The following is a 15,526-nucleotide window of genomic DNA, read 5'->3' as shown; positions in this document are numbered from 1 at the left end:
CTCCTGCAGGAGCATCCCCACCCCCTTGTCCCCTCTCACCACGTCACGGCGTGTCCCGCCATCCACAGCACTCCAGGGCCGTCACTTTGCGAGTCACGGTCCCTGCGTGCGCTCGCAGCTTGTCCCCATTTGAAAGCTGCCTGCTCAGGAGTGGGTCACCCCAGCGTGTCCTGCTTTTCTATCGGGATGAGCTGGTTCGTTGCTGCAGCTCTTGTCAAATAGCAATAAATCTGGTAAATGCCGTTCCCAGGCTTCCCATCACCTCTTCCTCCTAAAAAAACCAAAAACCAAGCCCCAGTGACGGTCTCTTCCACAGCTCCGAACGAAACTCTCGTCCCAAGAGATCCAGCAGTTCGCAATGCTCCTGCACGAGTACCGCAACGGGGCTTCGATCCACGAATTCTGCATCAACTTGAAGCAGCTCTACGGGGACAGCAGGAAGTTCCTGCTCTTGGGTGAGCGTCGGCTGCCAGGCGTCCAGCACGGGTGACCGACCGGAGGGCGAGAGCCGCCGTCAGTCTGTCCCCGCGCCCCCGTGACGCGCCTGGTCCCGATCCTTGACACACAGGGCCTTCCCGCGGGCATCTGATGGGACACGAGGGGATAAAGGGGCGGGTGTGGATGGCACGAAGATGCCTTGGGGGTGTCACCAAGCGAGGGGCAACATCTCGATCCCTCTCTCCTTTGGAGATACCTCTTTCCTGAGGGCACTGGGTCCGTCTAGATCAGGCCCCCATCTCAGAGGCTTGCGTCATCCCGCGAGGCGCTCACCTCGCCCTCCCGACTGCCTGGCTATCTCCAGGGCAGGCACCCGGCGTTTCTGTGCCTGCTGGTAATAAGCGTGTGAGCTCTGGTCCTTGGTCCAGGCCGTTCTGGTGCTGTTCCTATTGCACCTGCATTCCCTGGAGAGGGTTTTACAGCCCTGGAGAGAAGGTGTGCAGCCTGGCACCTGACAGGACCCCTTATTTCCCCTTCATTAGAAGGGGGCTGAGAGCCTCAGGGGCTTCTCAAGTCCCTCCTGCTCAAACTCCTTGATTTGATTTTTTTTTCGGCTTTAATAATCTGAAAGAGCATCAGTAACACGATGTGGTGATGGGGCAGGAGCACACGGGCCTGAGCTGCTGTATTCTGCTTCAGCCCCCGGGGCAAGGGGGCTGTAGGGCCGGCGCCTCGGGTGCCAGGGCTGGAGGGGCCTTCGCACAGCACCGGGACCAGCACAGAGATGCCTTAGTATCACTGAAAAGCTGTGTTTTCGCCCTGTTTTAAAAGCAGATCTGCTGAAAGGCCTGGTGAGGGGGTTGGTCACTGGAGTCGGTGTGCCGCAGGGAGAGGGGCAGCTCTCAGCGAGCTCTTCCCCCGCCAGCTTCTCTCCCCTTTGTCCTGGGGATGCGGCAGCCGAGTGCTGCTGCCAGTACAACGGTGTTTTCTTTCAGCGGTGTATGCACAGCTGGCTTGCTTTTAGAATCACAGAATCATTAAGGATGGAAAAGACCTCTGGGATCATCAAGTCCAACCCCCAACCCAACACCCCCAGGTCTCCTAAACCACGTCCCCAGGTGCCACGTCTGCACGGTGTTTGAACCCCGCCAGGGACGGTGACTCCCCCACCTCTCTGGGCAGCCTGTGCCAACCCCTGACCCCTCTGGCAGGGAAGGCATTTCCCTCACACCCAACCTAAACCTCCCCTGGCGCAGCCTGAGGCCGTTCCCTCTCGTCCCGTCCCTGGTGACTTGGGAGCAGAGACCAGCCCCCCCCTCACTCCAGCCCCTCTCAGGCAGCTGCAGAGAGCGAGAAGGGCTCCCCTCAGCCCCCCCCTTCTCCAGGCTAACCCCCCCCAGCTCCCCCAGCCGCCCCCCCGCACACTTGTGCTCCAGACCCTGCCCCAGCCCCGCTGCCCTTCTCTGGACACGCTCCAGCCCCTCCAGGCCCTTCTTGTCCCGAGGGGCCCAAACCTGAGCCCAGCATTCGAGGTGGGGCCTCCCCAGGGCCGAGCACAGGGGCCCCATCCCTGCCCGGCTCCTGCTGGCCACACCAGGGCTGACACAAGCCCGGGGGCTGGTGGCCTCCTTGGCCACCCGGGCACTGCTGGCTCATGCCCAGCCGGCTGTCAGCCAGCACCCCCAGGGCCTTCTCCGCCGGGCACTTCCCAGCCCCTCTGCCCCAGGCCTGGGGCGCTGCCTGGGGTTGGTGTGACCCGAGGGCAGGGCCCGGCCCTGGGCCTTGTTAAACCTCACCCAACTGGCCTCGGCCCATCGATGCAGCCTGTGCAGGTCCCTCTGCAGAGCCTCCCTGCCCCCCAGCAGCACACCTGACCTGTGTCCTGGTGACCCGCTCCTCTTAGCAGCTACAGCCACCCCTCTGGGGACGCTGCCCCACAGCAGGGCCCATGGAGGGAGATGGGACCAATGGTCCTGCAGCTGCCCTGCCTGTGCTCCATCAGGGGCCTGCAGCACAGGCTGATGCCGTTATAGCAATAAGCTCAGTAAAGCCAAGCAATATGTTTCGGTGAGGAATTAGCAGATGATCCTTTTGAGCTTGGAAAAAAATCCCACTTTAGCAGGATTTTTGTCCCCAGTGGGCAGCAGCTGCAGGTCTCAGAGTGCAAATGGGAGTTGTGCCCTGAGCCAGAGACCACAGTGGTCCCCATCCCTGCCCAAAACAGGCTCCCCTACCAAGCCCCACGCTGTTTTGGGGAGCTGGGGCATGACTTTGCAGCAGCTGAAGGCTCAGAAGCCCAGGGGATTGCAGCCAGCTGAGCCAATCCATGTGGAAAGCTGTCCGGGGTGTCTCCCCTGCGTGCCCAGCCCGTACAGCACACACGACGCCGACCGGTTTCATCTCGTGTTTGCTTCTCTGCTCCAGGTCTTCGCCCCTTCATCCCCGAGAAGGACAGCCAACACTTTGAGAACTTCCTCGAGACCATCGGGGTGAAGGACGGCCGCGGCATCATCACAGACAGTTTCGGGAGGTACAGGCGGACTCTGAGCACCACCTCCAATTCCACCACCAACGGCAACGGCGCCGCCGGCAGCTCGGACGACCAGTCCGTCCCTTCGGAGGAGGACGAGTGGGACCGAATGATCTCGCACATCAGCAACGACATCGAAGCCCTGGGGTGCAGCATGGACCGCGATTCCTCCTGAGGGCCAGCCGGGGGGGGAGGACGGCCCCGGCAGCTCCCCACGCCGGAGGGGCTCGCTCCAGCGCCCTCCCGGAGAGTCCCCGCAGCGGTGCCTCCACCCCGCTGTCCTTCTGGGAGAGGCTGTGGGGCACGATCAGGATGTCATTACTCTCCCATCCTCATCAACGGCTCTGAGCGGCAGGCGGCTGGTGCCCTCTCGCTGGGCCGGGAGGGCCCCGGGGCAGGAGCCCGGCCTGCGACCGTCCCTGGTTTGGTTTTGCCAGCACACCCGAGGAGCGAGGCCAGGGAGACAAGTTGGCTACAACCCTCTGCCTGGTTTACAGTTTTGCACATGGTATCCTTATTGTAACTGCTCTCTTCCTCCTCCTCCTCTTCCTCTCCCTGTTTTTTGAATGAAGTTTACCACAATGTGAATTATTTAAACCTATTGTTGATGGTGTCAAAACATTTTGGCTCCAGACCCACGGGAGCTGCCGCCGACGCTGCTGTGCTGCTGCAGCTCGGCCTGCAAACCCCGTCCCCCCGCTCCAGCTTTGCTCAGGAATAGCGGGGGGCCCGAGGGAGCTGGGGGCGGGGGGCACAGCCCATGTTTTACCCACCAGCGGGCTCACGGGTGCCCCAACACCCCAGGCAGGGCATCGCCTTCCCACCCGCTGGGAGCAAGGACCGGCCCCATGCGTCCCACCCCAGAGTCGGGGGGACCCCACTGTCCTCCCCGCCATCCATCCTGGGGTTCGTGTTGCTGGTGGTGGTGGGTCACCAGGCACCTTCCAGGGCCCCCCAGAGCCCCCACAGGGAAGGGAAAGCCGCTCTAGGGCGTTCAGGGCAGGGCAGCAGGGCACAATGTACATGTTGTATATTTTACACACGGTTATAAATACACACTTATTTTTTTAAGCTGCATCCCCTGCCCAGGGAGCACTCCTGTGGGACGCACCTGGGAAGGGTCGGGGTGGGGGTCCCCGGTTATCCCTAGAGCCACAACCTGGGCGGGGGGCTGGGACAGCTCTCTGGCACCCATGGGTGGCTCTGGCAGGGTCTGTGGCGCCGGTGCTGGCTGCGGTGGTGCCGGGGGTGGCCCCTGTGACGGGTGCTTTGAGGCCAGACACTGGCTCAGCAGTTTTGGGGGGATCCAGCCGCCTCCTGCACATTCCGCTGCCGTTTGTCCTGCCGGTTTGGGTGACATCGTCCCGCTTTTTGTCCCCAAAGCCCCCCCCCAGCGCCTTTAACCCTTGCTCGCCCCTCACAACCCCCTTCCTCCCCCAGCAGCTCCCCCGTTAACCATCACCCTTACTGGTGTCCCCCTGCCGCCCTCCTGCCTGTCCAGCCCAGGCAGAGAGCAGCCTTCAGCCCTCCATCCTCTCCCTCCCCAGCCCCGCTGCTCCAGCCATTCCTTACCTGCCCTTCCCGGGATCGCAGGCACCGGCCCTCGGTACAGGCCCTGCTTTAGGCTGGGGTCGGGTGACCCCCGCTGCTCCCAGGGGGTCCCCACGGTCCTAATCCCACCTTCCCCCGGCCTTTATGGGGTGATGGCGGCTGAGACACGCCGGTGCTTGGCCGTGCGGCTCCAGGGGAGGCAGGGACGGGCCTGCCTCGGGTACAGCCCCCAGCAGCCCCCAGCAGCCCTTTCCTTCCCGTTTCGAGGCTGATAAACCCAAAGGGGGGGGGGGGGGCAGAAATGGTCCCCCATCCCCTGGAGGAAAGGGTTTGGCCAGGACACACCCATCCCAGGGAGCCTCTTCCCTAGGAACAAGCCTTGATGGAGAAGCTCGAGGCTTCCTCCTCCTGTTGCATGTTTTCGCCATCTGCCGAGGGAAGGGGAGACGGGGGGGTCCCGGCTCCATCCCCCAGCAGCAGCTCCAGGGTCCTCAGGAGTCGGGGAGCCAAGATTTCCCTCCTCCTTCAGCCCAGGAGGCAGCGGCACAGCCCGGGCATAGTTTCTTAGTGCCTTTTTGTCATTTACAGATGAAAAAAAACAGATCGCACATGTGGACGTTCAAGTCATTGAAGACTTAAAACTTTGGGGGGGGGGAAGCCTATTTTTGACACGATTGTATACAGAGAGCTATAAAACAGGAGCCATAACAGCTCACAGTGGGGTTTTTTTTTTATACTTCAGTGGGAAACGGGACTTAATTCTGGAAATAACCCTGCCTTGTAGCATTCTGGGAGCGAGCTGGGGGGGTTCTGCCGCCTCCATTTCCCCGTCGCCAGCCCTGGAGCCACCCCGGCCCCGGCGGCGCGGGGGGACGCGGCCCGGGGAGGCGGCAGGGGTCCCACGGGGGATGTGTATGTATGCTTTCTGTACGGAGTATTTGTTACAGGTAAATATAATTCTGCACCCGACAGTGGTTTGTCTCATTGATAAAGCCCTCGCTCACCTCCCATGGGCTGCGGCAAAGCCCGGCTTTGTTAAGCACCTCCAAATTCGCAATGGGGGGCGGGGGGGGGTAAACCCCGATGCCCAATGGCTTCGGGAGCATCCCGGGACTCCACCACCCCATCCAGGACCACGTGTCCCCCCCCCAACACCGCCAAGCCAGGGGCTCCCCATGCCGCACGTCCCTGTGGGCCTGACCGCACACCCCATCCCAGTGCTGGAAATAGGGGTGCCCTGAGCCCCCCCCAAACACCTCCACAGCCAGTACCCCTCTGAGACACGGGGCTGGGGGAGCCGTGGGGCAGCCCGGACCCCCCCCCAAATCACCACGCTGGGAGGCAGCGTGCGATCCAAGTGATACATGAGGCCATTTATTGAGCATTACAGACGCTGAGGAAGAGGAGGAGGAGTATGGGGGGGGTCTAGAGGAAGGATGGCGGCGGGGGAAGTAACTGTGCACCTATACAGGGGGGGCCGGGACGCCGCCGGCTGCTACATGGTCAGCTCCTGCAGGAGAGAGCAGAGTGTTGGGGACCCCCTGCAGCACCCCGGCGGGGTTTGCACCCCCAGTTCATGCTGGGAGAGGCGGGGGGGGGGTACCCCTGTTTGCAGCCCCCACCCCCAATCACTCACCATGATGGCGTTGACGATGTCGTTGTTGTTGTGCCGAAGCGCCCGCACGGCTTTGGGGCGCGAGACGTTGGCCTGGGCCATCACCAGCTCGATGTCCCTCACCTCCAGCCCTGTCTCGTCCACCTGCGAGGGCGGGAGGGACGTCGCCGTCACCCACGGGTGACCCATCCCACCCCTGCCGCTGGGACACAGGGGGTCCCTCTCCGCCCCCTCCCCAGCACCCACCTCTTCCTCCTCCTCGCTCTCCTCCTTGATGGTGAGGGTGGGAGCCGTCTCCGTGATCAGAGGCGAGTGCTCCATCGGCACCTTGAACTTCTCTGCCGCCGCTTTGTGCACTTGCTGCGACAGGTCCTCGATCTTGGGGGACACACAGGGTCACCCACCTGCCCCCACAGGCCACGGGCCCCAAGGACGGGACACACCCACCCCCCCCACCCCCAAAACCCCCCCCCCCCATCACCTTGGCTTCCCCGAAGACGATGTAGATGTCGGACGCGGGGCTCTTGAAGACATCAGGTTTGGTGATGACGAAGAGGATGTTCTTGGACTTGCGGATGGTGATGCGGGTGACGCCGTGGATCTGCCGCAGCCCCAGCTTGGACATGGCCTGGGGAGGGGGGGGGGCACACACAGGGGTGACCCCGTGGCCCCCATCCAGCACCACGACCCCCAGAGCAGCCAAGGGGGGGCTCCAGCCCCACCAGAAACACCCCAAAACCCCAGGACAACAGCAAAACCAGGGGTGTGGGACAATGTGGTCCCCCAGCAGAGCTAGGCTGAGCCCCCCCAGAATGGGGGACCCCACATTGCTGCCCCACACTAGTGTGCTGGGACACCCCACCGTGACACAGAGGACCCCCCCTCCCGGAGTGGGGACCTGCCCCTGGCCCAGGGCTAATCCCCTTCCCAGGGGTAACCCTGGGCTAGGGACCCCAGCCCCATAGGAGACCCCCAGCCCCATAGGAGACCCCCAGCCCCACCCAAGTACCCCCAGCCCCACCCAGGGGGGTCCCCTCCCACCTTCCTGGCCTTCTTCTCACTCCGGCTCTGCTTCGCCTTGCTGACAGTCTCCTCCCCGGTGCCCAGCGAGTGGGTGAGCTGCGCCTGCCAGAGGTGGGTGGGTGAGGGCAGCCCTGGCACAACTGCCCAGGGGGTCCCCGTGCTCTGCCCCCCACCCCAAAACAAACCCCCACCTGGTTCTGGGCCGCCGACGGCTCTGAGCCCTCGGGCTCCTCCAGCTCGGGGATGGACTCATCGTTACTCTCCGACTCGTTACACGACCCTGCGGCCAAGCAGAGGGGTGGGATGGAGACTGGCACCCCTCTGACCCCCCAGAATATGGGGGGGACCCCACAGGAACCCCCTCCTCTCACCTTTATGGTTGGCCTCACAGCGGCGAGCGGCCGGGGGCTGCTTCTCCTGGCGCAGGGCGATGCCGGCGGCTTCCCGCAGGCGCTGGATCTCGGGGCAGGGGTACGGCGCCTCCGCCTCGCTGGAGGAGCTCGACTCCGACTGCAGGGACCCCCGCGGGGGCCCCCGGCTGCCCGTCCCTGCCTGCCTGCCTCGGGCCTCCTTCTCCTTGTGTGGGGAGGGCTGGGGGGCTGCGGGGGGGCGAGGAGGGGGCTGAGCTGGTGGTGCCCCCCGAAATCCCCTGCGTGGGGTTGAACCCTGCCTGCCGACCCCCATGGCCCACCCTGAGACTCCCCTAAAGGGACCCCCAGCACCCCACCAGTGGGTGATGCCCACCCTGGTCCCGCATGACATCCCACAGTGGCGGGGGAAGGCAGTGGGGGGCTGAGCTGGTGGTGGCCCCCAAAATCCCCCTCATGGGGTTGAACCCAGCCTGCTCACCCCCATTGCCCACCCTGGGTCCCCCCAGCACCCCACCAGTGAGTGATGCCCACCCCAGCCCCACTCGACATCCCACAGCGATGGGGGCAACGGGGTGTCTCTTACCCTCGAGGTGCTTCCTGGAGGGCGGCAGGACAGACGGACACTCCTCGCCGGCGGGGAGCCCTGAGGTGTCCGGGGAACCGCGGGCCAGATCCGGGCATGGCGATGGTGGCGACGGCGCGGCGGCGAGAGGAGGCACTTGGCTGAGTTTGGGGAGCAGAGGGCAGGGGGCCGGCAGCGGGCTGGGGGGCTCGGGCGGGGCTTGGGGTGCTGCTTCCCCAGCCGGCTCCTGTGGGGGCTCCAGCTGAGCATCCCCCCCTTCACCAGCACCCGGAGCAGGCTGAGGGCTGGATGCAGCCCCTGCCACCACCTCCTCTTCCTCCGGCTGCCCAGAGGGTACCGGGGGCTCGCTGGGGGGGCTCGGGGGGCTGCCCTCCCCCGGGACTTTGGCATCGGTTTCTCCAGCAGTCTGGCCCAGGAGCTCATCGCCCGGCTGAACGGTCAGGGGCTCGCAGGGGGCCGGGGGCTCCTCAATCTCCCCATCACTTGGGGGGCCCTCTGGGGGCTCTACTGGCACCTCAGTGGTCTCCAGGGGCCTGGGGAGGAGGCGGGGGGCCGGCAGGTCCCCGAAGGAGCCCTGTAACATGGCGGCGACCTGCTGCCGGTCCTCCCGGCGCTGCCAGGCCGCCCCGCGCTCCGAAAAGGCACCGGGTGGTTGGAGCAGTTCGAGGGGGGCTGGGGGGACCCCCACGTACACCTCCTGTTCCGAGGCGGTGAATATCAACGGGGGGATGGCGGGGGGCGAGGCAGGCAGGCAGAGGGCCAGGCAGCGATGGGCATCATCCTCCTCCTCGTTGGAAGATAGGGGTCTGGGGGGGGCAGCCACCTCCCCCGCGCTGTCCTTGGGGGCGGTGAAGAAGCTGGAGTCAGTGCGGGAGCGGGAGGTCTCCAGCAGCTCCGGGGACGACTCCTCAGAGGAGGTGGTGGCAGCATCCCCCTCCTCGGGGGCTTCGCCGACGTCCCAAGAGGGATGGGCCATCGGCCCCCGCCCCGTGGGACACGTGGTCACGGGTGGCTCCGAGGACTCGCTGACCAAGGCCACCCCATCCACCGGCTCCTTGCCAGCATCACAGGGGGACACGTCCTGTGGTGGAAGGGACGGTGCTGTGACGCTGTCCAGTGGGCTGGGTGGCACCGATGGCACCAGGTCCGTGGTCACGGTGTCCGGCTCCTCCGACGGGCTGGGTGGCACCATGTCAGTGGTCACGGTGTCCGGCTCCTCCGACGGGCTGGGTGGCACCATGTCAGTGGTCACGGTGTCCGGCTCCTCCGACGGGCTGGGTGGCACCGATGGCACCAGGTTGAGGTCAGTGGCCACCGTGTCTGGCTCTTCCAGCGGGCTGGGTGTCACCGGTGTCAACAAGTCAGTGGTCACAGCATCAGGCTCTTCCAGCGGGCTGGGTGTCACCGGTGTCACCAGGTCGGTGGTCGCAGCGTCAGGCTCTTCCAGCGGGCTGGGTGTCACCGGTGTCACCAGGTCGGTGGTCGCAGCGTCAGGCTCTTCCAGTGGGCTGGGTGTCACCGGTGTCACCAGGTCGGTGGTCACAGCATCTGGCTCTTCCAGCGGGCTGGGTGTCACCGGTGTCACCAGGTCGGTGGTCACAGCATCACTCTCATCCAGAGGGCTGGGTGTCACCGGTGTCACCAGGTCGGTGGTCACAGCATCACTCTCATCCAGAGGGCTGGGTGTCACCAGTGGCACCAGGTCGGTGGTCGCAGTGTCAGGCTCTTCCAGCGGGCTGGGTGTCACCGGTGTCACCAGGTCGGTGGTCACAGCATCAGGCTCTTCCAGCGGGCTGGGTGTCACCGGTGTCACCAGGTCGGTGGTCACAGCATCTGGCTCTTCCAGCGGGCTGGGTGTCACCGGTGTCACCAGGTCGGTGGTCACAGCATCAGGCTCTTCCAGCGGGCTGGGTGTCACCGGTGTCACCAGGTCGGTGGTCACAGCATCAGGCTCTTCCAGCGGGCTGGGTGTCACCGGTGTCACCAGGTCAGTGGCCGCAGTGTCAGTCTCATCCAGCGGGCTGGGTGTCACCGGTGTCACCAGGTCGGTGGTCACAGCATCAGGCTCTTCCAGCGGGCTGGGTGTCACCGGTGTCACCAGGTCAGTGGCCGCAGTGTCAGTCTCATCCAGCGGGCTGGGTGTCACCGGTGTCACCAGGTCGGTGGTCGCAGCATCTGGCTCTTCCAGCGGGCTGGGTGTCACCGGTGGCACCAGGCTGGGGTCAGTGGCTCTGGCGCCTGGCTCATCCAGCGGGCTGGGCACCACCGGTGGCACGAGTTCGGTGGCTGCAGCGTCTGGCTCTTCCAATGTGATGGGTGTCACCGGTGGCACGAGGTTGGTGGCCACTGTGTCTGGCTCTTCCAATGTGATGGGTGTCACCAGTGTCAACAAGTCAGTGGTCACAGCATCTGGCTCTTCCAGCGGGCTGGGTGTCACCGGTGTCACCAGGTCGGTGGTCGCAGTGTCAGTCTCATCCAGTGGGCTGGGTGTCACCGGTGTCACCAGGTCGGTGGTCGCAGTGTCAGGCTCATCCAGCGGGCTGGGTGTCACCAGTGGCACCAGGTCGGTGGTCGCAGTGTCAGGCTCATCCAGCGGGCTGGGTGTCACCGGTGTCACCAGGTCGGTGGTCGCAGTGTCAGGCTCATCCAGCGGGCTGGGTGTCACCGGTGTCACCAGGTCGGTGGTCGCAGTGTCAGGCTCATCCAGCGGGCTGGGCGTCACCGGTGTCACCAGGTCGGTGGCCGCAGCGTCTGGCTCATCTGGCAGGCTGGGCACCACCGATGGCACCAGGTCAGGGTCGGTGGCCACCATGTCCAGCTCATCGTAGCCATCAGTGGCTGCTGGCTCTGTGCTCCCTGCTCTCACAGTGCCAAGCTCATGGTCGCTGTCACCACCATCACTGCCAGGGCTGCCCTGGGACTCGCCATTGGCTGGCACTATGTCACTGTCCCCCCCCAGCCCATCGGTTTGGGGGTCTTTGGGCTCCCCAGAACAGAGGCCACTCGCCGCCGGCTCCGTGTCGGGCCCCTCTCCCAGCATTGCCGTGCTGGAAGCATCCTTTGCCACCGGCTCCTTCTCAGCACTTGACATTGCTGCAGCCTCCTCCGGGAGCTGGGGGGTCTCCAGCAGGGCACACCCCACCGGGACAGGGTCCAGCTCCCAAGGGACATCGGGCTCCAGGGCTGATGTGTCCTCCAGCTCTGAGGAGGAAGAGGAGGAGGTGAAGGTCTCACCGTCCGGCTCCATGGCGACTTCTCCGGTGGGTGCTGGGGGGGTCTCGCTGCTGTCCTGCTCCTGCGTCCCCGCCTCCATCTGCTCGGCACCAAGGTCCTCAGCGTCGGCATCCTGCCCGCCGGGCACCACGCTCACCGGCTCCTCGCCGCGGTGGTGCCGAGGGGATCCCTCCGGTGAGCCAGAGCTGGCCGGGGCCATCCCGGCGTGAAGGTGGAGCTCGATGCCACCATCCCCAGAGGTGTCGGTGCCGGGGGGAGCGGTGGCGGTGCCCGGGGGTCCCCCCTCAGCCCCCATGGCGTGGCGCTCGGTGCCGTAGAGCCGCTCGTCCTCCTCGCCATCGTAGGCGGCCGAGTCGGAGGAGGCGGAGGTGTCGTCGCGGAAGGCGAAGGACTCGTCTACCCCCTCGGTGATGGAGGTCTCGGACAGTGAGCGTAGGAAGGAGGCCGAAGTGCTGCCACCCTCCTCTTCCTCCTCTTCTTCTTCCTCCTCATCCTCCTCCTCACCGGAGAGGGGCAGGGGGGCCACGCCGGGGGGCAGCGGGGCGATCTCCACCGCCTCGGCCTGGAAGAGCAGGCTGCCACGGAAGGGCAGCAGCGCCGCCGGGATCAGGCCCGCGCCGGGCAGCCCCTCGCCCCCCGACACGTCCCACTCCACCTCCGGCATCTGCCTGTCATCATCATCATCGCCCGACATCTGCCCGTCATCATCATCATCATCGCCCGGCGGGGCGAAAGGCCCGTCTTCCTCCTCCTCATCCTCCTCTGCAGATGGTGGGGTGAAGGCAGGGGGATCCTCCAGGCAGGCGGACAGCACTGCCATGGCTTCGGCCTCCACCATGCCTTCGGCCTCAGCCTCGGCCACCAGGTTGGGGGAGCAGGACGGGGAGGTGCTGGCGGTGCCGGAGGAGCCCCAGCTGCCCCCCTCAGCTGTCATGTAGGAGCCAGAGGGGGAGGTCGGGGGGGAGCAGAGCCCCTCGCTCTCCCCATCCGTCTGCTCTTCGGTGGGGGGCGACAGCAGCCGGGACCCCCCGACCCGGATGGGGGTGGAGGGGGCTGTGAAGAAGAGGTCGGGGTCCAGGGTGGTGGTGGTGGGTCTGCCCGGGAGGGGCTCAGCTGCTTGGCAGTGGGGGGGGTCTTTGGTGGGCGCAGGGAAGGGGCAAGGCACAGCAGGTGAGGGGGGACCCCCCTGGAGCTCAGGAGCATCAGGGGAACGTGTCTCCTCCCCCATGACAATGCGGGTGTCCAGGGGGTCCGCGGGCAGGGGGGGCCGGCACGGCTCACTGGGGGGGGTGGCGGCGGGGGGGCCAGGGTCGCAGCTGGCCCCCTCGGGCTGTGGGCGAGCCTCCTCCTTGGTGGGCATCTCTGGGGGGCCCGTGGCCGGCGGGGCGGCTGCAGAGAGAGGGGAGACCCCCCACTCAGTACCATGGTGTGTCCCCGCCCCAGGGTCACCCTGCAATTTAGGGCCGTGGGGAGGGGGCAGTCAGGATTCTCCCATGGAGGGGGGACACACCTAACCAGGCTAGTTCCCCCCCCACCCCCCAGGGGTGGGAGAACAGGGTAAACCCCCCACCCAGGGGCCACTAGAGGGTTTAGGCAATACCAGGGATGACCCGAGAGGGGACACACTCCCCCCCCACACCAACAGCCCCTCCCCCACCATCCCCAGCCCCTCCCTGGGGGCAAAAAGACAGAGCTGCATTAAGGAGGGATCCCTCTATGGAGGGGATGGGGAGCCCACGTTTCCCCCCACCCCCCCCAAGCAAAGCAGAGCTCCCCCCCCCCTTGCAGAATCCCTTCTGCAAGGAGCTTAGTGCCCACCCATGCACCGAGTTTGTGCACCCTCAGCCCCCCTGATTTCCCAGGGTACAGCCCCCTCCCAGGCACCCCAAAACTTTAGGGGAGGGGGAACCCTCCCCCCCCTTTACCTGGAGCCCCCAGGGGCAGGTCCATGAGGGCAGAAGCAGGTGGGACCTGCCAAGACCCACCTCCTGCACCAAACCCAACAGAGCCTGACGGGCCCCCCCGGGGGCTTTATATAGGGGTGAGGGGGTGGGGCCAGGCGCAGAGGCTGCTGGGAGGGGGCGGGGCCCCACCTGGGTATTTAGCAGGCAGCTGCCCGCAGTGGGGCAGGTGTGGGCAGGGTGTTCCCTCTCTTATTGGAGGCTGTTGTTGGGGGGTGTTTAATGGATTAATTGGGGGCTGGGAGGGTGTCCCTGCATTCCCCCCCACCCCCCAATGCTATTTTGGGGGCCTGGGTCTGCCCTACACTGAGGGGGGGGATGTTTCTGTGATCCCCTTAACTCTGCCCTTCCCTGCTACTGCCTGGCTGGGACCCCCCAAGGGGATGTTTTGGGGTTCCTCCAGCTCCCACCTGGAATGGGGACCCTGCAAAGCCCCCTCTGTGTGTTGCCGTTGTTTCCCCCCCACCCCCCCCACCCCAACCTTGGAGGGAGGGAAGCCCTGACACCCCCCCTTGCACAGACTGGACCCTCACCCCCTTTTTGGCCCTGCACCCCTCCAAACCGAGCTCCTGGAGGGAAACTGAGGCACATGGGGGGTGGCACTAGGATGGGGAGGGGGGAGCTGCACTAGGGACCCTCCCTGCCGGCTCCCAGCCCCCCCCGGACAGGCAGCGGCGAGCCCTCGGGGCCGCCTGCGCAGGGTGACCTTGGGCCAGGGCTCTGCACCACCCCGTGCCTCAGTTTGCCCTCCTGGTGGTCCCTGGGAGGGGCAGGGTCGGGGGGGGGCTCAGCCTCCCCGGGGCACCAAGACCCCCCACCCCAGGTCTTCCCAGGGCCTCCTCGGGGGGAGCACCGGGGCCAGCCTCCGCTGGGTGCTCCTCGGGGGTGTCCCCAAAGTCACCTCCCGCCCGGCCCTGGGGGTGCCGGTACCGGACCCCCCTCAGTGATGCCGCTACTGGAGCCCCTCAGCGGTGCCAAGAGCTGCTGCTGCGGTCGGCCCTGTGTCCTCCATCCCTCCACCTCCATCCTCCATCCCTCCCGCTCCCTCCGCCGTCCCGCATCCCCGCATCCCTCCATCCCCTCGCCCCGCGGCCTCCCCTCGGCCTCACCTGCCTCCGATCCCTCCAACATTCCGTTTTCCTTCTCCAATCCCCCCAGCCCTTCGGTTTTCACCGATTCTCCGGGCATGGCGATGCCAGAGCCCGGCCGGCCGGCCTGGGCGGCCGCCTGCCACCCCGCTCAGCCGCCGGCACCCTTGGCTCGGGCCGGACGAAGGCGGCTGCGCCGGGAGAAGCGGAGCATTAGTGGGGCTCCGGCGGGGGGGCCGGCGGCAGGATCAGCCCCGTCATCCCAGATGATGTCAGCAGGATTTTTTTTTCCCCTGGTTTTTTTTTTTTTCCTCTCCTGCCTTTTCTTTCTCTCTTTTTTTTTTTTTAATTTTTTTTTCTCTCTCTCTCCGGCGGGGAGAAAGCGGGGTGTGTGCCAGGCACTGCGGCGGTGGGAGGGGAGGGGAGAAGGGCCCACCCCGTCGCTGCTTGCATCAGCCCTGAGGAGGGGAGGGGGGGGGTGTGGCGGGGGGCTCCCCCCAGCCTCAGTTTCCCCATCCAGGGTGGGATTGATAAGGGGGATGGAGGTGGGATTTTGTGTGTCCCCCCCCCAAAAAAGGGGGTTGAGCATCCTGGGTGTGACTGCTGGGGGGGGGACGATGGGACAGAGCCCACCCTAAAAGCAGCTGCATGCTGGGGGTGATGCCACGTGTTTTGGGGGGACCCTGGCGTCCCCTGGGACATCGCCCCGGGTACCGCCAGGGAAGCTGGATGGGTGCCTGCGTGGTCGCCATGGGAACAGCCCTTCTCCTCCTCTCGTCTCCATGGTGATGGTGATGAGGATGGTTCCCTGGCAACGTGGGGATGGGGGGGGGGTACCCCCTTCTGGGGCTGGTGATGGGGAGACCCTGGATGGATGGACAGACAGCCTGGGGGAAAGGGCAGCCCCCGGTGAAGGATGCTGGGGGGAAGCTGAGGCACGGCAGAGGGGTGCCGGTGCCCGCCGCGGGCACGGAGCGAGGCTGGCACCCAGCACGGGCGCGGCGGGTGCTGGCCGCCACCCCGGGCACGCGGCGAGGCTGGCGCCGAGGCCGGCCTCGCCGCGACACCGGTGCCAGGAGCAGCCCCGAGCCGTGACTCAGCAGCTCCCGGCCGCCTCCGGCAACTCAGCACC

At 65.9% G+C, this 15,526-nt stretch overlaps 2 protein-coding genes across 4 annotated transcripts in view; one reads left to right on the top strand and one right to left on the bottom strand.

Annotated features, from left to right (window-relative positions):
* The window catches only part of CCM2 (CCM2 scaffold protein), a 46,276-nt gene extending 40,788 nt beyond the window's left edge, over nucleotides 1-5,488 (top strand). Inside the window, exons 9-10 of the mRNA XM_064445270.1 lie at nucleotides 317-455; nucleotides 2,863-5,488. Coding sequence (XP_064301340.1) covers nucleotides 317-455; nucleotides 2,863-3,143 — 420 coding nt within the window. The 3' untranslated portion in view covers nucleotides 3,144-5,488. The remainder of the gene's footprint in view (nucleotides 1-316; nucleotides 456-2,862) is intronic.
* A 378-nt stretch (nucleotides 5,489-5,866) lies between these two features.
* NACAD (NAC alpha domain containing) lies at nucleotides 5,867-14,829 on the bottom strand. Of its 3 annotated transcripts, XM_064445223.1 has the most exons (12): nucleotides 14,416-14,829; nucleotides 10,270-12,734; nucleotides 9,814-10,212; nucleotides 9,398-9,699; nucleotides 8,112-9,301; nucleotides 7,529-7,756; nucleotides 7,349-7,437; nucleotides 7,176-7,259; nucleotides 6,616-6,762; nucleotides 6,381-6,512; nucleotides 6,156-6,278; nucleotides 5,867-6,029 (listed from the first exon to the last, which is right to left on the bottom strand). In XM_064445223.1, exons 1-12 carry the CDS (start codon nucleotides 14,492-14,494, stop codon nucleotides 6,015-6,017), a joined length of 5,253 nt encoding a protein of 1,750 aa, XP_064301293.1. In that variant the 5' UTR covers nucleotides 14,495-14,829; the 3' UTR covers nucleotides 5,867-6,014. The 3 variants fall into 3 exon arrangements, with proteins under 3 accessions (XP_064301293.1, XP_064301291.1, XP_064301292.1); XM_064445221.1 differs by having other exon boundaries at nucleotides 9,814-12,734; XM_064445222.1 differs by lacking the exon at nucleotides 14,416-14,829 and adding an exon at nucleotides 13,271-13,351 and having other exon boundaries at nucleotides 9,814-12,734.
* Nucleotides 14,830-15,526: the final 697 nt, after the last annotated feature.

The sequence above is a fragment of the Phalacrocorax carbo genome, chromosome 2 (assembly GCF_963921805.1).
Source record: "Phalacrocorax carbo chromosome 2, bPhaCar2.1, whole genome shotgun sequence".
Lineage (NCBI taxonomy): Eukaryota > Metazoa > Chordata > Aves > Suliformes > Phalacrocoracidae > Phalacrocorax > Phalacrocorax carbo.
The sequence above is the reverse complement of the archived record's forward strand: the minus strand, read 5'-3'. Positions and strand labels throughout refer to the sequence as shown.

What these genes read in the sequence shown, in the direction of transcription:
- NACAD (XM_064445221.1), bottom strand. Translation starts at nt 14,494, where the DNA reads ATGCCCGGAGAATCGGTGAAAACCGAAGGGCTGGGGGGATTGGAGAAG. An exon ending in GTGAGAAGAAGGCCAGGAAG is followed by an intron (nt 6,763 to 7,175) that starts GTGGGAGGGGAC and finishes CCCCCTCCCCAG; the next exon opens with GCCATGTCCAAGCTGGGGCT. An exon ending in TCGTCTTCGGGGAAGCCAAG is followed by an intron (nt 6,513 to 6,615) that starts GTGATGGGGGGG and finishes GTGTCCCCCAAG; the next exon opens with ATCGAGGACCTGTCGCAGCA.